Here is a 23,804-nt window from a genome sequence, read left to right as displayed (position 1 = left end):
TCTGACTTACAGTTAAAACAAGGCCTTGGCTTTGTAAGGCAAGTAGGAATAACACACACACACAGACACACACAGACACACAGGCAATTATCACAGAAACCCACAAGCACTAGAAACAGATACATTCTAAAATATATTAAAAGTAAGCACTGGAACAAATTAAGTGTTTTCAATGGTAAATTTCCCTTTGGAAATAATGTTCAAAGTAATCTCAGCACTTCTTCAACAAGAATATTGTATATCTATATAGCAAGAATCCTTTGGAATATCATGGTTCAGTGCTGACTACCTGGGGTATGCCCATCAATATTCCATTGTGGCAGCTGAGAAAAATAAGGGGCTCTCCACTGCAAAGCAGAATGTAAAAAACAATGGAATGACAGGCAGAAGCTGGGGGTAGAGGTGGGGCTGAACCAAGCAGTGTTTACAAACGTTGATTCACAGAACAAGGCATCAGAATCACCTGAGTTATTTGTTAGAACTACAGATTCCTGGTCCTCCTGCCAGGCTTTATGAATAAAAAGCTCCAGCTGTGGGGCAGTTATTCAAAATTTTCCATAGGTACTATTGGTAATATAAATACACAATCCGATTTGGGTAACTGTTGGTCTAGATGATTTCTACGAGATTTTTCAGCCGCCAAATTCTCAAGGTGAGTTGAAGGATTAATTAAGTGGAAAAGAGGCTTAACTGTAGAGCACAGGCTCTGAATCTGAATACCCCATTTGACCTGGGTAACCTTCCTTGGTCTTGTTACCTCTCTCCTTCTTGTCTTCATCATTAAGAAGAGGACAGTAATAGTATCTGTCTTATAGAGTTGATTGTGAAGATGATGCATGTGAGATCATATATGTAAATAACTAAAACAGTTTTCAACCCCTAAGTGCTCAACAAATGTTGGTCACTAGTACTATTGCACCACCACCACTGCATTTCTGGAATGCCAGTGCACAGTTGCAGAAATCCTATTTGTGAACAACATGACCATGACTGAAGTTGCTGGCCAGGATCTTTTTCTGGGATCCTAACAGGCTTACATGACAACCATTTCTTAGCTTTTTTAAGCACTCAGTTCTAATTGAGCTAGTTATCTTATCAAGAGACTCAATCCTCTATATATGCATAAGTGTACATAAATTAGTCCTTATGAAGCACTCCTAGTTTAAAGTTTGTAATTTTTTCATGTATCTGTTAGGTTGCCCTTTAAGGTAAAATTTGTAGTTTAAGAAGCTAAGAGGCTTTTTACAAGCAATAATAATAAACTTATAATGCCACTTTAATCAATTTATTTTAATTTTGGTGTGATTTTTAAAAACTTTCTCAAGAAAAAGTCCATGGACCAGGTGCAGTGGCTCACGCCTGTAATCCCAGCACTTTGGGAGGTCAAGGCGGGCAAATCCCTGGCAGTCAGGAGTTCAAGACTAGCCTGGGCAACATGGCAAAACCCCATCACTACTAAAAATATTTTAAAAATTAGCTGGACATGGTGGTATATGCCTGTAAACCCAGCTACTCAGGTGGCCTAGGCATGATAATTGCTTGAACCCAGTAGGTAGAGTTTGCAGTGAGCTGAGATCACGCCACTGCACTTCAGTCTGGGCGACAGAGCGAGACTGTCTCAAAAAAAGAAGCCCATGATTTAAATTATTCATAGAATAAAGTTGGAACATTCCAACAGATCAACATAAAAGGCTGAAGTGACTGTGCACATCTCTCAGTCTAGATATGTTGATTCCAATCTTGACTACATTTTGGACTAGAATCCAAAAAGCCTGATTTCAAGTATAAAGTTTCTTTCACTAGAATATATAATTTGAACATGTCTTTAGTTTTGTCTTTACGTGATAATAATACAAGCATGCATTAGTGAAAATACACACCAAATTAATTTCTTCTGGATTGAAATCCTCAGCCAGGAAAGCAGTCCTAGTTAAAACTTCATGGCGCTTTGTTTCATGAATCTGGTCCAGCTTAGTCCCTATTACCAACAGCGGTATTTGGTTATCAGCAAACTGTTCTCGATCATAATCCCTGTGATAAATAATAATGAAGAGGTGAAGAGAATTTACCTTTCTGATGTAGATGTGTAATATTTAAATGCAACTAACTTAAACTATTTTACTGAAAATTAACTGATTTTTGCTGCCTTCACCTATAAATCCACTTTCCTTCCAACTTCTTCCATCTACTTGTTCTTTTATCAATCCATCCTCATCATCTATCAAATTCCAGCTATTCATCTAACTTCTCAAAATTTGGTCCCATGTTTTTATTGAATGTTGAATAATACTGAATAATTGAACAACTAAGTGCCCATCAAGTATATTATAGTCAGTGGACTTGACTTCCAATGTAGCTCTGTCTTCTAAGGCTAACATAACAACTCAGGAATGTTTCAGAGTAGAAGCAGAGAGTGGATTTAAGTCTCTGTGTAGAGAAAACCCAAAAGCCTAGCATGGTGTGCTGCAAGACAAAATGGCAAGCTTCTTGGGTACCTTTTGGGGTATGCATTAGCTCTGTATCTACAATACACATTTCTGTCTGAATAGTAAAGAAATAAGAAGAATAAGAAAATAGAAATAAGGAAGCTGAAACCCAGAATAAATCAAATATAGGTGATACTATAGCCTGAGAAAGGTGGGTTAAACACATGGAAATGGAAGGAAACAGCTGAAATGCAAAATGAATAGTAAAAGGAAAGAACTTAGTACCAAGTAGTTGTTTCCTGAAATGAGAGCCATGGGAGATAGAGGACGGGCAATAAGAATCACTTAGGGTTAGTGGCCTTGGATCACTGGCTATTATAATCCTTATTTTTTTAAAAAATTATTTATCCAAAGAACAGAGTGGTGATGTAAATTAAACTTTTCATTACTGAAAAGAACACAGAGGCCATTGCTGTTGAATTAATTTAAATTCTACTCACATATTAGAAATAAAGCAGATTTGGATTTCTGACACGTCATAAGCTCAATTTACAACAGTCAGCAAAATCTGGTTGTGCACAATTTATGACAGTAAATCAATATTGCATAATCCAATCACTATAACCCAGTTGAGCAAAGCTTTTTTTCTTCCTTTAACACTACCTTTTCTTTCTCTTAGAGAAATTCTAAATTGGGGTAAGGGGGAAAGTTACTAAGTATTTATGTCCTTCACAATAATCTTACAGAGCCTCAACAAACTGTTCAGCCTCAGAACACAACTGTTTTAAATATATAACCTCCCATCTCACAAAAATATTACCATTCTATTTATTGCATCAAAGTCAATAATAGCATGATCAAGACCTTTGATTATTCATACCAACAGCAACCCTAATTAAAGAGACATGGTTCAAAGCTGCAATTCGCTTTGTTAGGGAATAAAGTTTTGAGCGTGTCTTTTGTTTAGGACTGTTTCCTTCTGTCTCACATACAAATTTTTGCATATCTTCTATCAAATACCATCTTTGATGTACATACATCTCTCACATAGTCTTGCACAATTCCTTGCACATTGACACATATAAAGCATACATATATAGTTTGCTCTCTTATTTCTCTTTTTAGGTTTCCTTTTATCTTTTTCATAAAATCTTGCAGCATCCAATTTAAAATTTAATCTTGAAATCTTTTCTGGTAACCTTCTGAAGGACTTTATCATGGATGGATAAGGCTGATAACTCCTTAACATCACAGAGAGACACACAGCCAGGTATCATATTATATGCGTAATACTGGGTGGAAAAATAAAGACAAAAAACTTGCATCTTTCAGATCACTATATTTAATTATCACTTTAGAGAAGATTTAGAATTCAGAGAAACAAGTTTAAAAGACAATACAGGGAGACAATCAGCAAATCCAGAATATAGGAAACTGTACAAGACAAACAGCCATCTTCTACAAATAAACTGCTAGGAGGTTGGAAGAAAAACAACTAAGAAGGGAGAACCTAAGATTTGACTCTTAAGAAACGAAATACAATCAGAGGACTTTATTTAGATACTGTTTCAAAAAAATCAACTACAACATTTATGAGACAATTGGGGAAATTAAAATAATATTTGGTTATTAAAGAATTATTATTAAAGTTTTGGCTGTGATAATTATATGCTGTCATGTTAAAAAAAAAAAAAGCCCTTATGTTTTGAAGTATATATGGATGAAGTGATAGGATGTTTTAACATTTGGTTCAAAATAATCCAGTTGAGAGTGGGAGAAGATAGAAAGTAGGTAGAGATATGGATGAAACAAGACTGGCTATATGTTGATAATTGTTGAAACTAGGTGACAGGTATATGGGAGTTCATTTTCCATTCTTCGTATTTACATACGTTTAAAATTTTCTATAATAAAAAATTAAAATTTATTGTGGTAAAAACCACATAACATTTATCTAAATTGTTTAAATATGGCTAAAAACTCAATCTGATATAAAAGATATATATGCTAAGCAGTCTTGCTCCTACCACTGCACCCATCCACCCATTTCCCCTGGCCCCCTATAGGTTATCATTTTTGTTAGTTTCTTATTTATCTTTTCACTGATTCTTTATCCAAATATAAATATATATTCTTATTTCTTTCCTTTCTTACACAATAGAAGGTATATGATATATATTCTCTGCATTTTGATTTGTTAAACCTAATAATGTACCCTTTGTAGATCTTTCTAATTTAGTTCATAGAGATCTTCCTGATTATTTTTCAAATGTTGAATACTACTCCAGTATGTGGATATGTCATTATTTAGTCTATGAATCTTTTGTTGCTCGGACACTAGGGTTGTTTCCAAATCTTTTGATGCTATAAAATAATGCACCAACAAAGCACACCAATGTATTAAGGTTGTTTTATACATTTGCAGGTTTATCTATAGGATCAAAATGAAGCTGTACTGTCAAAATGCAAATGGGTACAGAATTTTTACTGAATTCCCTCACATAAATACAGATTTCATTCTGATATGAATATGCTGTCTCCTAATCCTAAATTTAAAGATAAGTTTCTTAAGTAGAAATTTTAGTAGAAAATAGAGAACAAGCTAGGTTAATGAAGACATCAGTGATGAAAGGAATTGAGATAGGAAACAAGAAATATCAACTAGGCTTTGAAATATAGGTTTTAAATTAGTTGTGCTTATTCTTTATTAGGTATTGCAGGAATCTACATATATATACTCAAACTTATATTACATTTAGGTTTCACATAACAATTAGACTTCCACACAGAAAACAAAGTCTTTGAAAGACTTGCTTCAATCAAAAAATAGAAAATGGGGTTCTGTTCTAGGTAAGACAGAATAAGCAAACTCTATTTTGTCTTTCCCAGTGAATGCAGCTAAAAAACCTGGACAGGATGCATGAAGTGGCTATTTGAAGACTCTGAAAAATTCATAGTGAGCATCTTGAGGAAGACCGCAATGTGAAGAACCATTGAATTAGCAGTTCCCTTCCATATCCCCTTGTCTGAATGCAACTCAGCTTAAAACTCAGAAGTGCGAACAGAAAACTCCAGAAGGCGGCCTGCAGTTCTGGCTCATGAAACAAGAAAGGGGGCTCCCGAATACTTGGAGATAGCGTAGAAATACAATATTTTTCCTTCTGTTGTAAGCCAGCCTCTGAGCAATTTCATGATAGTTGTGCAAAGGCGGTAACACAAGCAGAATGCTCAAAAGCAACAACAGTCCCCAACCTTGTTGGTACCAGGGACTGGTTTCATGGAAGACAATTTTTCCATGGACAGGTGTTTCAGGATGAAGCTGTTCCACCTCAGATCACCAGGCATTAGATTCTCATAAGGAGCCTGCAACCTAGATCCCTCACACGCACAGTTCACAATAGGATTCATGCTCCTATGAGAATCTAACGCCTCTGTCGATCTGACAGGAGGTGGTAATGCCCACTAACCTGCCACCCACCTCTCACTGTGTGGCCTGGTTCCTAACAGGCCATGGACCAGGGGTTGGGAACCCCTGCTTATGAGTACAGAGGAAGGGAAATTTTTCCGATTGACAGAACTGTATCTCAAGATGGTGGGGCAAATTCCCATTGCTTTTATTCTTTGTCCTTCTACCACTTGGCCCTGGGGACATAGGTGCAGTTGTGCAAGTGCATGAGAAAATTTGGCTTGGGGACCAAAAAAGGGAGCCCCAGCAAATCACAAAGTATGGCAGAGACTGCAGAGAGGGTGAAGTGTGAGAAAGCAACCCCATGAAGTAGTTCATGAATGCCTGAGCTCATTGTCAAAGCTGTGCATGCATGGATTTGATCCTCCTTAGCATACCAAAGACACTGAAAACTGAAACAACAGAGATAACACCCAAGTCACATACTGGGTGTTGCACAAATATAAAATAAGTGAAACCATATAAAGTATGCTCTTAGATCATGATAAAATTAAGCTAGAAGTCAATAGTAAAGAATAACTTGAAAGCCTCTAAATACATGGAAACTAAATAACACATTTCTAAACAGCCCATGGGAAAATCTCAAGAAGTATTAGAAAATATTGTGAACTAAATGAAAATAAAAGTAAAACATTCAAACATTTGCAGGATGCAGCTAAAGCAGTGTTTAGAGGGAAATTTATAGCATTAAAATGCTTGCATTAGCAAAAATGCAAGGTATCCAATCAGTAATCTAAGAAGCTATAAAGAGAGAACAAAATAAAGCAAAAGCAAGCAGTAGGAAAGAAATAAGAGCAGAAATCAATTAAACTCTATACGGAAAAACAATAGAGAAAAATCAATGAAGCCAAAAGTTGCTTCTTTGGAAAAAAAAAATCAATACAATTGATAAACCTCTACAAGTCTGACAAGAAAAAGAGAAACATAAAATACCAAAATCAGAATGAAAAAGGTCATATCACTACAAACCGTGAAACTATCAAAAGGCCTATAAACAAATACTATAAACAACTCTATTGATATAAATTCAAAAATTTAATGAAATAGATGAATTCCTTGAAAATCACAAACTACCAAAACTCATCCAAGATGAAATAGATAACTTGAACAATCCTATTACTAAAGAAGTTGATTTTGTGGTTAAAAACCTTTCAAATAAGAAACCTCCAGGCCCAGATGGTCTCTTGGTAAATTCTGCCAAACCTTCAAAGAAGAAATAACACCAAATATATGCAATTTCTCCTAAAAAATAGAAGAGGAAGGAATACTTCCAATTCATTCTATGGGGCCAACATTATCCTCACACTAAAACCAGTCAAAGACATTATGAGAACAGAAAACTACACACTAACGCTTGTCATGGATAAAAATCCTGAAGAAAATATTAGCAAATCAAATCCAGCAACATATAAAATGAGTAATATACCATGACCAAGGAACGGAAGGCTGGTTCAATATTTGAAAATCAGTGAATGTAATCCGCCAATATTGAAAATCAGTGAATGTAATCCACCATACTAACAGCCGAAAGAAGCAGCCACACGTCCATATCAATTGATGCAGAAAAGGCTTTTGACAGAATTCAGTATCTGTTCATGATATTAATAAAACTATCAGCAAATTAGGGATATAATGAAATTTTCTCAACCTGATAAATGGTGTCAACCAAAAAACCTAAAGCTTACATCATACTTAATAGTGAAATGACTGCTTTCCCCCTAAGATTGTGAATAACACATAGATATTCACTCTTATCACTCCCAGTTAGTACCCTTTTGGAAGTTGCTGCCAGTGTGATAAGGCAAGAAATAAGACAACAAGCACACAGATTGAAAAAGAAAAAAATAAACTTGTCTATGTAGAGCATCCTAAGGATTTTACTAAAAACTCCGGTCACAGGATACAGGTCAGCACTCAAAATCAATTCTGCTTTTTTATACTAGCAATGGACAATTTGAAACTGAAGTTTAAATATACCATTTATGGCCAGGTACAGTGGCTCATGCCTGTAACCCAGCACTTTCAGGTGGATCACCTGAGATCAGGAGTATGAGATCAGCCTGGCCAAGATGGTGAAACCCTGTCTCTGCCAAAAATACAAAAATCAGCCAGGTGTAGTGGCACATGCCTGTAATCCCAGCTACTTGGGAGGCTGAGGCACAACTGCTTGAACCTGGGAGACAAAGGTTGCAGTGAACTGAGATCGTGCTACTGCACTCCAGCCTGGGCAATAGAGCAAGGCTCAGTCTCAAAACAAAACAAAACAAAAAACAATTTACAATAGCTTCAAAAATATTAAATAATTTGGTATAAATCTAATAAAACATGCACAGGATTTGTATGATGAAAGCTACAAAATGCTGATAAGAGAAATAAAAGAAGATCTAAATAAATTTAGAGATACATTGTGTTCATGAACTGGAAGATGCAACAGAATAAAGATATTAATTCTCTCCAATGTGATCAATAGGTTTAATGCATTTCTAATAAAAGTCCAACCAAAATTTTTGTCAATATAGACAAGCTGATTCTCAAAATTTATGTGGAAAACAAAACTATAATAGCTAAACAATTATGAAAAAGAATAAAGTAGAAGGAATCATACTGCTCAATTTTAAGACTATAATCAAGACAGTGTAGTACTGGTGAAGGGAGAGACACATAGATCAATGGAACAGAACTAGAGTACAGAAATAGACTCATACTAATATGGTCAACTGATTTTTGGCAAAGGAGCAACAGCAATTCAATGGAGAAAGGATATGTTTTCAATAAATGGTGCTGGAATAATTAGACATTCATATGCAAACATTAACCTCAACCAAAACCTCACATCTTGTACAAAACTAACTTAAAACAGATCATGAATCTAAATGTAAACTTAGAAAACTTAAAATGTTTTATATAAATGGTTTACTATAAAAATGTAAAACCATACAATCTGTAGAGGAAAACATAAGAGAAAACCTGCATCATCTAGGATTAGGCAAAGAGTTCTTAGACATGATATCAAAAGCACAATCCACAGAAGAAAAAAAGAGTAATCAGACTTCATCAAAATTAAAACTATTGCTTTGTGAAAGATACTGTTAAAAGGAAAAGATAATCTATACACTGAAAGAAAAATCTTTGCAAATCAAACATCTTACAAAGTGTTACGCAGGGGAGTACATTCCTGTGATTGCTGCAACCTTTCAAACCAATTGTGAAATAATTCTGGGCTTACCCATTTGTTACCAAGACCCCAGTGGGCACCAAATCCCTGTTGAGAGCTTCCAATGACCAACGACGCAAGTTTTGGGAGGACTTCTTATTTGTTAAGTCGTGTACGAAAATAATACCTAAAATAATCAGAGAAAAAAATGTTAGTCCCTTAACAATTCCTCTTCATTTCACAATTGGCCAAATGAAGCTTAGTAAATAGAAGCATTAGGTTGCTTAATGAATCTAGCATTCTAGTATGACTAACTCAGACACAACTATTTTAAAATTTCCTCTACAAATATTTATAAATAATTAGCCATAAACTTTTCTCTGTCAGTTTTATAACTCTTTATTTTACAAGGGCTGACGAAATGCCATTAAACTTTTAGCAGATCTTTACTTCATTCAACACTTCTTGAGTGCCTACTCCATGCCTGTTCCTACTTGTAGAACCACTTCATTAATCAAGAGAATCAAAACTACTTCAAGTACATATGAAATTATTCATCCAAAAAGCTATGTTGTTTCTTCACTGTACATAGTACTGCCATAGATACCAGTACATACATATATTATTTATACTCATTACTTATACTCACTAAAAATAATACTAAGTAATGAAAATCTACTAAAATAGTACTGATATGATACAATTGCTATTCTTTAGCTGACAAAATAGTGTCCTGTAGATCACCTGAGGCTAATCTACTCAAATGTCTAATTTTCTAGTTCTTTGAATAATGTTTAGTCATGTAAGCTTCCTACCTTTAAGAGATTTAGTTATGAGAGCAAAAGAAATATGCCACTACAAGAGAGTGGGTGGAGACATTAAATAGTAAAGAAGTATGAATAGTAGAAAGTACATGCATGGATTTCGATAGACTGAGAAAAATAACAAAATGTAATGAGGCCCAGAAATACAATAAAATACAACTGAAGAGAATCAATTAAAATCCTAGATAGAAAGGTAAATCTAGGAATTAATTATTACAGCAAGATATAGACAAAAGAGAAAAACCTTTGATGCCCACTAGAATTTAGGATATCATCTTATGGTCAAAACACTATAGGTTTCAAACTCCCAACCCTTTTCTATATTACCCAGATTGTGAATAGGACATGAAACCAAAGATCTCTCCATCTTCAAGAGGTGGTATGTGTCAATTTGAAAAAGAAAAGCAGAATAGGTAGAATTAGCTGGCTTCTACAGTTTTTACAGCCATCTGTGCAACTAAAGGGCTTGTACAAGCTATAGTTGAGTTGTTCCAGCCAGCTTAGATAAACCTGCATCTCTTCTGGTGTCTGAAACTAATAGAGATCCGACACTTGCCCTAATATCCAATTGTACCCACTCTTCCTTCCTCAATGAGGGGTTTTAATCAGCATCGGTGGCATAGATTTAAAAAAAGGAATAAAGAACTACCATTAAAGACCACAGCTAATATTTATTCAGTACTTATGTGCCAAATATTGTGCTTTACATGTGTTACCTAATTTAATTTTCAGAACAGTCCTATGAAGCAAGAATTATTATTATCTTTATACACAAGAGAAAACTGAAGTTCAGAGAAGTTGAGTAACTTGCCCTTGGGCACATGATAAGTCAGAATTTGCACACAGGTAATCTGACAGTAAAGACATAAAGACTAGTGGTAAGCAGAATAAAATCTCATTTTAGGGCAAACAACTGGCATATATTTTCTGCCTTTTCTTTTCCCCAGGTTATAAACATGGCAAAACTACAGATGAGAATTTTGGACGGGGGAGTGAAAGGATTACAAAGGCCTAAGTTGGCTATTAGATGGACAGGGAAAACTTTATTGAGGATCTTTAGGTAAGACTTTTGAGCTTTTAAGGGCATTTGAGTACCCTTTTCCCCTATTCTTTCTCTTTCATTTGGGCTGAGAGTTCTTGCTTTGCAGAACATGTGCTAGAAGAACCAAGGCGGGGCTGAGATGAAAGGAGTCAGGGTTATGGCAAATGGTAATATATCTTAATCTTAAGGGAGAGAAGTAAAGACACTTCTGTCTCAAAAATACCCAAACATTGAAGGTGTTATATATTCAGACTTCTCTGTGCCAGATCAGATAGATATCTTACTTTGACAAGTAATTTTACTGATACAAGTATAAGTCTAAACTAGGTTTCACTTCCCTCTCTTTCTCTAAGAGGTCACCTCACACTATACTAGTCTTATTATTGTTTTTCTTATTTATATGCATTCTATTAATATATACCATTATATATACTTTTCTGCACGATGATGGCATATATTAAGGTCATCTTATAACTGTATTTTGTCTCATTTATGAATGCTTTGTTTCTTTATTAAGACTGTGACATTTTCAGATAGAATTCTGAGCTAAATAGGATATGAGTCTGAACTGACACATCTCATTCTATATCCTATAATATGTATCCAGTGAAAAGAACCTTCTCTACATCTTTTTGTAGAATCTACAACACCTCATGATATGGGAAGACATCAAAAGAGGAATATAAGGAATGAACATACTGAATAAATGTAACGCTTACCTAATATTGAGTGAGATCTAAGCACAGCATAAAAGAGGTCTATTAATGGCTATGCATTTACCAGGGGGGAAATGCCAACTCCTTTGGTATATTAATCAAACAGAAGTTGGAATTATGTTTCGCAGTAAAGACAGATTTTAAAAATGAATTTTTAAGAAGACTAAGAAAGAAACTGTATTGGCAAATCATAGGTATAAGCAGTTTAGTCTCTTGATATAGAGTAGGTACTCTATGAAAGGAAATTATGTCCTATATTACACACCTCCATCTGGAAGTCTGCTCCAGGTATTTGAATATTTATAACTGGATAAAATTTCTGCACCCATAAAGACTCCCTTAAGCAGCTCTTCATAAGTAGCTAAGAAAAAGCCTTAGGGCTCTTTCTAAGGGGCAAATGAACAAAATCCCTCTATCTCTGTGATATCTGGCTTAAGACTATGAGAATCCTATGGTCCTACTGTACTTAGTCAACTCACTGGAGAGATAGCACCCCCAGAGGACAACATTTTAAGTTCCATGTTTTATGTCAAGTATCAAAAATATGATTTTATTTCTCAATATTTAGTTTATGACAATCATATAAATAGAAACACTTAAGACAAAGCACAGGTTCAATGTTCTGAATTAAATTAGATGGCTACAATGTAGAAACACAAACTGGAATGTACTATGCAGATTTAAATCAAGGGTTGTGAGTACATTACATCTTTCTCAAATTAAGATGAGTCTGGCATGCTATGGCATTCCATATCAGATGATCTATACTCTTAGACCATTAATATAAGATAGAAATTAAAAAATGCTTTACCATTTACAGAGTTGTAGAATACTGCTCTTGTGCTTTTCACGCTGCTGGCACTGCCCACAGAGCCTCCAACATCCCATAATTCTATGTAGTAGGTCTTCTCTTCTGGGGTTCCTTCTTTGTAATCATGAACCTAACAAATCAATTAAAATAATATAGCCACTAAACAAACTAGTAAGTACCCTTATTCCAGTTTAAAGCATTTCAGCATCTTACTCTGAGTTTCTGATCGCTACTTCTTATCTTTTAAGCTTACTCTCTTTAATACTTTAATAATTTTTACTCCAGAGGACCTTTTGGTTAATTGATCTTAACATCTTTCACAGCTCTCTGTTCCACTTCCAAAGCCTTACCACCCTCTTAACTAAGCATAAATTCCATGATCCATCATTACAGTCACTCCTTTGCCCCTCTCTCACATTGCATTCATCTGACAAAATTCCACTCTGGGTTATATCTACCTTTTGCCCTCTTCCATGTCTACAACCCAGCAACCGAATGTGGAGCTCAGAAAAATACACATTCAAGATAAATGGATTCTTCCTAAATTTAAGTGTACCTTTGGAGCTGTCTTTTAATCAATTCCACAGTTAATTTACCATTTTTCTCTTCCAGATAACTATTTCATACTTATTATTCTTTTTAAACTTCCAGTATCTCTTCCCCATCCTCAATCACAACTAACTTTGCTTCCTACTGCAGAAGCAATTAGAAAAGAACTTCTACAACCTGTTCTTCCTGTATTTATCCACCTTCCTCCATCTGTGCCCACATAATCTGCTTTCTTTCTTGTTGTTTTCTTAGGCTGCCTGTGTCCCTAAGGCTAAATCCTCTCTCTATGCATGAGATCCCATCCCCAGTTTCTTGCTCAAAGATGTAATTCTACCAGTTCTCCCCTCTCTCCCTTATATCATTAAATTTTCCTTCTCAGCTGGATAATCCTCACCACACAATCCAATTCTCAGCATACAAACATGGCATAATTTTCTTCATCTAAAAAAAATCCTTCTCTTGACCTCAAGTCCTCTTCCAGCTACCATGCCACTTTCCTTTTCCTTTTCACAGCAAAAGTCTTCCAAAGAGTTGTCTATTCTTAGTGGTAATTCTTTTCTTCACATTATCTTTTGAACTCATTTCTATCAAACTTATGCCCTAATGACCCCAATGAACTACTCCTTGTCAAGGTCACCAATGACCTCCACATTGCTAACTCCAATGGTCAATTAACAGTTTTCATTTTACTCCACCATTTGATCCACCTAGTCACTTCTTGTGTCTTGCAATATTTTTTTACCTGGCTTCTGGGATATCACACTCTTCTAGTTTTCTTCCTATCTCATTGGCTAGTGCTTTTCAGCTTCCATTTGGGTTCTTCTTCTCTCTCTGATTTCTAATTGCTAATGTGTCTCAAGGTTTAGTTCTTCAGTTTCTTTTCTTTTCTATCAATACTTGTTCTTGTGGCAATTTCATCTAAAAGGCAGTTTTATTCTTCCAGTTACTTGGGCCAAAAACTTAAGACTGATCCTTGACTCCTTTCATATTGCATTATTGCATTTGTCAACAAGTTCTGTTGCTTTGACTTTAAAAAAATGTGGCAAAAATCTGTTCATTTCTCCCTATCTCCACTATTACCACCCAGGTCAAAGTCTGTATCTCCTTGCCTGAATTGATGTAATGGTCTCTAACTGATCTCCCTACTAGAGGCATCCCCCAACCTCCCTGTTTGTCTTCCATACAGTAGCTAGAGTGATCCTTTTAAAATGCAAGTTATATCATATGCCCTTTTGCTCAAAATCCTCCAATGACTTTCTCACTCACAGTTATCTCCAAAGACTCTCTTTTCCTTATGTCTAGGCTCTACAGGCATTTATTGCCTGTACTGTATAACTATTCAGTGTGTTTTATATTTAAAGCAGGTCATTGAGGATCTGATACTTAGAGTCACTGCAGACCTTACAGCTATACAATAAAGGATTTTCTTAACAGGAAGCAACAGTACAGCTGATCATCAAATGGAAAAAGGAATACTCCTCAACGATGCTGCCACTTTGGACCTTCTCATTTATTCAGCTTTTGACTTTTTCTTGAAAACAATATTAAGACCTATGTACATAAGGTTTTGTTTCATTTGAAGAGTTCATTCATTGTAACTTTTAAAATGCAGAAATACATTTAGAAAGAAAATGACACACATCAAGAAAGAACAGTGGATATTGTAGATGCTAATAAGTTTGGTTCAGTATTTGTACCTGCAGAATCATTATTAAAGAGAGGAAGGGAGGTAGGAGGTCTTAGGAGGGAGTTGGTAACAAAGAGAGAAAGGTGAAAAAGACATACTAGGAGAATATACCACAGGAGCAGAAATTAATTTCTCTCATTCACTGCTATACTTCCAGTTCCTTGCACAGTGTCTGATACCAAGGAAGTATGCAACATATGTACTGAAGGAACAAATGAACAAATGAATAGTGTCAAGGTTACTGCTACTGTCTCTTCCCTGCTGGTTACTGCTCTTTTGCCTTCAGTCAAGCTTAATGTTTTCTATTTTTTAAAAAGCCCTTCACTTTCCCTTCCATTCTGTAATCATTTGCTCCTTTATTTAATGTCTAAACTTTGTGAAAAATTGATTTAAACCTGTCTCTGTTTCCTCTCTGCCAGTCATATCATTTGGTTTCTGCCACAAATATTCCATTGCACTTTCATAGGTCAGCAGAGACTTTATCATCACCATATCCAGTTTTATTTTCCTCTTTCAGTCCTCATATTGCTACTGTTTCAAACTAAAAATCAATCCCTCTATGAAGTTCTCCTCTCTCTTTGCTCTTGTAGTTCATTTTGGCTATCCTCTTATTTCTTTGATTAGTCTTTCTCTGACCCCTCTTTTCCCATCAACTCTCTAAATATATCCCAAGATTCTCCCCACCTTTTTCTAAATTTTCTCTTTTAGAAATTGAATCAGTTCTAGCGGTTCAGGATTATTTCTATAAATATGATTCCAACTCAGAATTGTCTTTTGAGCTTTAGCATTTCATTTCCAGGACAGTTCCAGTTGGCTAGCTCACAGATACCTCCTTTCACCATGTTTGGAACTGAACTTACTATTGTTTCCTTCTTTTTCACCTATAATATGGCCCTCTTCTTGGGGACAGTTCATCTAGCCACTTACTCAAGCCACCCATTCAATCATTAGTGTCTAGGATAATTTTACACTTACTTTCTTGAACTATTATAACACTTATTTTCTATATCAGTGCTGTCCCCATGGAATTTTCTACAGCCATAGAAATGTCCAATGCAGGCTGGGTGTGGTGGCTCATGCCTATAATCCCAGCACATTGGGAGGCTGAGGCAGGCAGATCACTTGAGGCCAAGAGTTTGAGACCAGCCTGGTCAACACGGTGAAACCCTGCCTCTACTAAAAATACAAAAATTAGCTGGGCATGGTGGCACGTGCCTATAATCTCAGCTACTCGGGAGGCTGAGGCACAAGAATCTCTTGAGCCTGGGAGGCAGAAGTTGCAGTGAACCGAGATGGTGCCACTGCACCCTAGCCTGGGCAACAAAATGACACCCTGTTTCAAAAAAATAAAAAAATAAAAAAATAATAAAAAAAAGAAAGAGTGGATGAAATGTCCAATACAGTAACCATTAGCAACATGTGACTACTTAGCAATTGAAATGTGGCTTGTTTAACTGAGGAGCTAAATTTTTAATTTTAGTCAATTTAAACTGCCACATGAGGCTACTGGCTACTATATTGAACAGTATGAGAATTTTTTTTTTTTCTTAATACTGTTCTGGAACAAGAGGCAGTACAGAGTAGTGATCAGGAACACAGGTTCTTGAAGCAGATTGCCTGGGTTTGAATCTCAATTCCATAACTTACTAACTATATGATCCAGGACAAGTCATGTAGCGCCTCTGCGCTTCAACTGCTTCTATGTCAAACGAATAGGGGCACTAATAGTTTCTGCCTCAGAGGGTTGTGAGAATTAAATGAATTAGTATGAAAATGGATGCCTAGCCAAAGTAAGCAATAAAAAGTGTCCCACCTCATATGCTTAGTGAAGACAGAGACTATTCCTTTAACTTCTCCCCAGTGCCTGTATATTGATATGCTGTCCAAAGAGGAATTCAATAAATATCAATTGTATGAAATGTGTAAACTAGAGAGTTAAATTACCATTAAAGTGAACTAGAAATGACAAATCAATTTGCTTATTTATAATTTGTGAAAAGATTAAATTTGTTAAGTCTTGTTTTCATAATTAAGAGTAGCCATGCATTTATATTACTCCCATTAGACTTGGGGCAGCGAAGTTAAAGACAGGAATGAATGAAGAATACTACAAAATAAAACTTTTCCTTCTTTTCTCTTCAGTTCAGTTGTGAACACCTCTGTACTAAATACTAAATCCAAAATTTTCATAATTACTGAGCACATACATTAAACTCATTAGCTTCACCTGGTACTTAAGATTAAACAATTACATCATCACCGCTATCATCTCTATTTTCAGTTGGCTCTTAATAGATTTGAAGTAAAAGAGGCAACTGTTTCTAAGAGTTTTGAGAAGTGTGTATTCATGAATCTACACTAATTCTGGAGATCCCTTCTCACAGGTTTCACTAAGACAAACACTATAACTGCAATATAAAAGCTGCTACAGGTAACAGTGTTCTCCCAAGTTATTTAGGTAAAGGCTTTATAAGCTTCAGTTATTCTTTCTATAGAAAAGAACTGTTCACTTTATTATAACAACAAAGTGATTTACATGTCTATGACAACTTTCCTTAAGGTTATCATTTAAAAATGCCTCTTACTTATGTTGTCACTCAAGCAATGCATTATTCTAAAAAATGGAAGACGTGGCCAGGCATGGTGGCTCACTCCTGTAATCCCAGCATGTTGGGAGGCCGAGGCGGGTGCATCACCTGAGGTCAGGAGTTTGAGACCAGCCTGGCTAACATTGTAAAACACTGTCTCTACTCAAAATACAAAAAAAGTTAGCCAGGCGTGGTGGCACATGCCTGTAATCCCAGTTACTTGGGAGGCTGAGGCAGGAGAATCGCTTGAACCTGGGAGGTGGAGGTTGTAGTAAGCCGAGATCACACCACTGCACTCCAGCCTGGGCAACAAGAACAAAACTCCATCTCAAAAAAAAAAAAAAAGACAGAAGTCAACTGGCTTAAGATACAATGAACAGTAAAGCAAGTCATTTTCAGCTGTGTCCCATTCTTCCACAATAATACAATTCAGGTAAGACTGTCTTTAAAGGAATCAATTAGTGCCACACTCATTCCAGTAAACCCAGTCACATAATTATATGACATTTGACTTTTTGTTTTGTTTTTGAGACAGAGTCTTGCTCTGTTGCCCAGGCTGAAGTGCAGTGGCCTGATCTCGGCTCACTGCGACCTCCGCCTCCTAGATTCAAGTGATTCTTCTGCCTCAGCCTCCCGAGTAGCTAGGATTACAGGTGTGTGCCAGCACGCCCAGCTAATTTTTGTATCTTTAGTAGAGATGAGATTTCACCATGTTGACCAGGCTGGTCTCGAACTCCTGACCTCATGTGATCCAATGACTTTTGGCCTCCCAAGGTGCTGGGATTACAGGTGTGACCCACCGCACCCGGCCCCAAAGCAGAAGTTTCTAAAGGGAATTACTTCTAAAACTTGGTCAGCGTCTTGAGAACTAACTAGTAATCTCATGTTGGCCTGCTCTCTGGGACTTTGCACAAAAGCATTCCTTGCAGACAAAATCAAGTCTCCACTCTCACATACAGGGGACTGCTGAGATAAAGTTTCTTTTGGAAACTTTGCCACCAGCTATACTCAAGATATTTATATCCCAGTTATCCTCTGTTACTATATATATTGGGTCCTTAATTGGTCTCTCATATTCTTATTCCCAGACTGCTTTTGCTTCCTCTACCCATCATTAAACTCCTAATTGTTTTCTTCTCCAAATATTTCCACTTTTCTCCTGGAATCTTACTCCACGGTTACAAAATTCCATTATATCCTACCCTCAGTCTCATTCTATTAACAAATCTCTGCTTCTGCCTTGAAAACACAACTTCTTATGTCCTCTCAGATAGATGCTGTTCACTTTTCAAAATTCTAATTACCTTGGAGTTCAGAAAATAGGAAATGCCTTGCTTACTCTCCAAAGCTACTTCTAGTGTGTTATTCCTCTACTCTTATATTAAAAATCTGTCTTCTTTAGATGCTCTGGACCATCAGCTATACTCCCTTCCCTCCTTGTCTTATCGTTAATATGTACTAGCTTCCTATTAGCATCTCATTCTTAGTCTTGTCCCTCTGTTCTATAAGTCCTGTCATTAAACACTTCTATATCCACTTGGCGATCTGATTCCACACCTTACCCAGTATTTCTCAAGGCATTATTCACCTACAACAGAATCATCAAGATGCTTCTTAAAATGCAGATGCTTGGGCACCAATCATAACTCTGAGTCAGAATATCTGGGGGCAAGGCTCAAGAACCAAATAAAAATACTAAGACTGTCAGACTGGTCATCAAAACAAAATTTAGTGTATCTTACTTATAAGAGATATCCCATAAATGTTAGGACACAGAAAGTACGAAAGTTGAAATATGTAAATAAGGTAAACCACACAAGCACTAACTAAAAATAAGTTGGCTTTAACTATTTTAATATCAGACAAAATAGTCTTCAAGGTACAATGTATTACCAGATATAGGGAGGCGCATATTAAAATAATAAAATGTTCAACCCTTTAGGAAGTTCAAACAATCATAAATTAGTACTCATCTAGTAATATAATCTCAAAGTATATAAATGAAAAATGGACAGAAATAAAATGAGGAACAGACTAATTCACACTTACAGTTGGAGATTATATTACTCATTCCTTAGCAATTGATGGAAAAAACAGACCAAAAAAACCCCCCACCCAATAGAGATGGAGAAGATTTAAAAAATGATTACCACATATTTAGAACACTGCACCCAACGATTACATAATATACTTTGTTTTCAAGAGAATATGAAATTTTTATCAAAATTGACCATAAAATTGGACATGGAGCAAATCTCAACAAACTTCAAAGGATGAAAGCATACAGCGTATATTCTCTAAGCACAATGAAAGGTAACTGAAATCAATCATTAAAAGATAATAAACATTGTCAAATGTTTGGAAATTAAGAAGCATATTTAGAGTTTTTACAGGACTGCAAGGTTGGTTTAACATTCAAAAAAATTAATCAACATAATTTACCACAGTAATGGAATAAATCAGGAAAATCATGATTATCATGAAGAGGTGACTGGTAAATTCGACACCCATTCATGATACAAACTCTCATTGTAAGAGGAATAGAAGGACATTTCTTTAATCAAATATACCTATAAAAAACCCTCTAGCAAATACTTTACTAAATAGTGTTATACTGAAAATTTCCCATGAGATGGGAATGAAACAAAGATGCTTGTTGGTGCCACTTCTATTCAACATGGTACTGGAGTTTTAGCTAATTCAGTAAGACAAGCGGGAAAGAAAACCAAGACAAGAGGTGAACAACATGAATAGAATGCATGCTGGGCGGGGATAGGAAAAAGGAGTAGGGCAGAAGGCAGGGAAGGGGCAGAAAATTGGACTAAAGTTCAATTACAACTTAACATTGTAAAGCACTAGACCATAACTTCCCTCTTACTAAGCTTCTCTGATCCTTCCTACAAACCTGTAGACTCAATAAAGCACATATTTTTGACCTCTGTTTTCCAGATGATGTAACTATGCCTCAAAGAGGTAAACTGATTAGTCTAAGGTCACTCTTTCAGAAGTGAAGGGCAATTGACTCAGGAAGTGAGGGTTTAAATCTAAGTTTCTTTTCAATATGTCATGCTCTTTCACAGAATGGGAGCTAGAAAAATCCAAAGGGAAAATTTGTTCAGAACTTGCTATTGGGTCTCCCAAACCTAAATAAAGTTGCCACTGAATTTAGGAATATGGTTGGCCAAAATGACACAAAATAGGTCAGCTCCTACTTCAAACTTATAGAAATGCTATAAAAATATTTTGAGACAGAAAGACTAGACAGAGGAGAGACAGAGAAGACTAGCTCAAGAGAAAGTTAGGAGAAAGGAAGGAATATCCCCAAATGCTAGAAATGAAGAAAAAACTTAAAATCAGAGTGAGATATGATTTTAAGTTTTTTAAGTTCAGAGGAACTGACATAGATTCAGATATAGCTTCAGGGCTGGTGCCTGGAGTCTTAATGCCCATCCAGGAATAGCAGACCTGTTTTCCAGCGTTCAAGGCAAAAGTATATGTGGATGAGTGATGAAGACTAGACTGTAGTTGCCTTTTTGAAATCTGGACCTTTGATGAGCTGCCCTGTGAAAAGAGAGGTGGAAAAACATTGTCCACAGGCTCAGGGAAATGGCAAAAACTTTCAGTCAGGGGCCTCAGACAGAAGGTAGAGATAAGATAAATGGTCCACAAGAAATGGAAACTACAGGTCTGTGCTGCAATCAGATGCTGGGGGAATTTACATTACCTAGATTTACATTATCTGAGCTGAGAAATTGAAATCCTTAGGGTCTTGGCAATGACAGAAATGAAAAGGCACTGTATAGGGATACTTTCACAATATAGCACACAGCACTTCCAAAGGGAGAGGAAAAAAATCCTGTTGAAGATGTGATCATCTTAAAGAATTACAAGCCATACAAGGAGATACATTTCCATGAAGCAGAGTAGCATATATAGCAAGAAGCATAGCTACCTCTCCTCCAGAAAAAAATAACTATGTTAGAAATGATTAAAATAAAAAAAACAGACACCATAATGAAGGATCAGGACATTTTGGAAAATTTTTACATTTTAAAAAGAACTAAAAGGAACATCTAGAAATTAAAAAGTATAGGTACTTGGGATGAAAAACAGTGTAGATATATTAAAAAGCAGATTAGATATAATTGAAGAGATTCTTAGTTAACTGGAAGGCAGATATGAGTACACCATCCAGAAGGCAGCAAGGAGAAATATTAACAGTTATGAAGAACAAAAATCTCATAGAAAGCCAAGAGGAAGGGATAGAAGAAATGAGGGAAGACAGATAATGACTTAAAATTCTGAAGAATAAAGACATGAGAACCATGACTACTACTGAATAGGATGAATAAAAACGAACCTACACCTAGATACAGGTTAGCAAAACAACGAAATATCAAAGATTAAAAAAACACAAAAAATATTTTAAAAGCAACCAAAGAAGAAATTACCTTAAAAAGGAATAATAATTAGGCTGATGGAAGATTTCTAATCAGCAGCAATGTAAATCAGAGCTATGGAACAATAGTTTCAAAGAACAGAAGGAAAATAACTATCAATCTAGCCAACTACGTTGCCTTCCCTATGTTTCTTAACATAAAGGAGAGAGGTGTGCCAGCAGATGAGAGACTTGTCAGAACTAGCTGGCATTAGCAAGGACCAATGATATCTGGGAAGATATTTAATTTAATTAAAACTATACCTAATTCCTAAACACAAGATGGAACAAATGACCCAGACATGAAGCTCCAGGAGCTTTTGCCTTTGCATTATATTTCTAGCTGAAAGCTGGCCGTCTTAATAGCACAAGCTTAGACAGAATTATTTACAGAGGATGCTATGTGAACTCTAGATAAATAGCATAGTGATTAAAACTGAAGTCTGTGGCATCAAACTGTTCAAATCTTGACTTTGCCTTAGTTTCTGCACCTACACATCTCAGTTTTAAAAAGGTGAAATAAGAAGAGACATGTAAAACAACTGGCACAGTACCTGGTACATAGTATGAATGTAACAAATTCTAGCTATTGCTATTAATCTTGACCATAGTACTGTAATATGATCATGTAACCAGAAGCAGTTATCTTTAGTACAATTATTGAAAAACTAAAATATAAAAGACACATACTCTGACATCCACTGAGCAGCCCACAGTCCATGATGGATTTCCCAGTACTTGATTTTGGCATAGAAGATGGACTAATGAAGATTTCCCAACACCTGTAAGAGATACAAGAACTCTAGTCATGTAAGAGACGATGCTGAAATCTGTTTTGGAAAGAGTAAGACTAATACTACACAGGAATAATGTTAAGTAAAGCATAGTTGTTAGAATGCCATACCAACAATATAAGCTTCACTGAATAAAGTGAAGATGGTAAAAGGCAGTGGTTCTCTCAAATTTAGTATCAGAATCACCCAGAGGGTGGGTTAAAACATGGAATGCTGGGCTCCACCCTCATACTTTCTGATTTAGAGGGTCTGTCTTGGGGACCAAGATTTCTAACAAGTTCCCAAGTGATACTGATACTGGTCCAGGGGTCTCACTTTGAGAACCACTGGTCTAGGGCAATTTCATATTAATGAATCCCTTTCCTTTTGAATGATTTAATCAATTTAGCCTATTTTAGAATTGTAGAATCTCAACAGATCTTAGAAGTAATCCCTCTCTCCTTCACACCAACGCTGAGGTCCCCTCCATGGCATCCTGTTAGAGGGTCTTCGGTCTTCCAGACTGAGCTTGAATACTGTCAGTGAGAGGGATTCACCATTTCACAATTCTAAATTTAGACACTCCAGTTCTCCCACATGGTGATTTAAAAAAAGCAGCCAATCACTTAGCCCAGACTTAGCTTTTGGAAAAAAGATCAACTCCCTCTTCTACATCATGTCCCTTTAAGTCACCATTTGATCTTCTTTTCGATTTCTTGGGCTTAGGGAAACCTAGTTATTAATGCTAAGGATAGCATTCAGAGATTTGTATCAAGAGGAAAGGGAATGAGCTCTTCCTCTACATCCATGTGTGGAGTCACTCACGCATTCATTTAACAGCATTTTTGGGGTTCCATTATGACAAACATGGTTGGTATTTTTACAAATCACTAGTTTTATCAAAAATTTAGATCATCTCTTTGATCCTACTGTGTATGAACCTATTGTTTATGTTAATTTTTATTATTAAAAGTTACATTTACAACCTAGAAAGTATGTACAAATGAAGGCCAGGCACGGTGGCTCACATCTGTACTCCCAGTGCTTTGGGAGGCTGAGGCAGGAGGATCACTTGAGCCCAGGGGTTTGCGACCAGCCTGGGCAACATAGCAAGACTGCATCTCTACAAAAAACAAATATTAAAGAAATTAGCCAGGCACGGTGGCCTGCGTCTGTAGTCCTAGCTACTCAGCAGGCTGAGGCAGATGATCCCTTGAGCTCAGGAGTTGGAGGTTGCAGTGAGCTATGATCACACTGATGTACTCCAGCCTGGGTGACAGAGTGAGACCCTGTCTCTCTTAAAACAAAAACAAAAACAAAAACAAAAAAA

At 36.2% G+C, this 23,804-nt stretch overlaps 1 protein-coding gene across 1 annotated transcript in view; it reads right to left on the bottom strand.

Annotated features, from left to right (window-relative positions):
- RABL3 (RAB, member of RAS oncogene family like 3) overlaps positions 1-23,804 on the bottom strand; it is a 38,236-nt gene that overhangs the window by 10,072 nt on the left and 4,360 nt on the right. The window contains exons 2-5 of the mRNA XM_050781900.1: positions 22,392-22,483; positions 12,440-12,569; positions 9,119-9,233; positions 1,881-2,031 (exon numbers count right to left, since the gene is read on the bottom strand). Coding sequence (XP_050637857.1) covers positions 1,881-2,031; positions 9,119-9,233; positions 12,440-12,569; positions 22,392-22,483 — 488 coding nt within the window. The remainder of the gene's footprint in view (positions 1-1,880; positions 2,032-9,118; positions 9,234-12,439; positions 12,570-22,391; positions 22,484-23,804) is intronic.

This window comes from Macaca thibetana, chromosome 2, assembly GCF_024542745.1.
Source record: "Macaca thibetana thibetana isolate TM-01 chromosome 2, ASM2454274v1, whole genome shotgun sequence".
NCBI classification, from domain to species: Eukaryota; Metazoa; Chordata; class Mammalia; order Primates; family Cercopithecidae; genus Macaca; species Macaca thibetana.
Note: the sequence above shows the minus strand (reverse complement) of the source record. Positions and strands in the feature narration are given on the sequence as shown.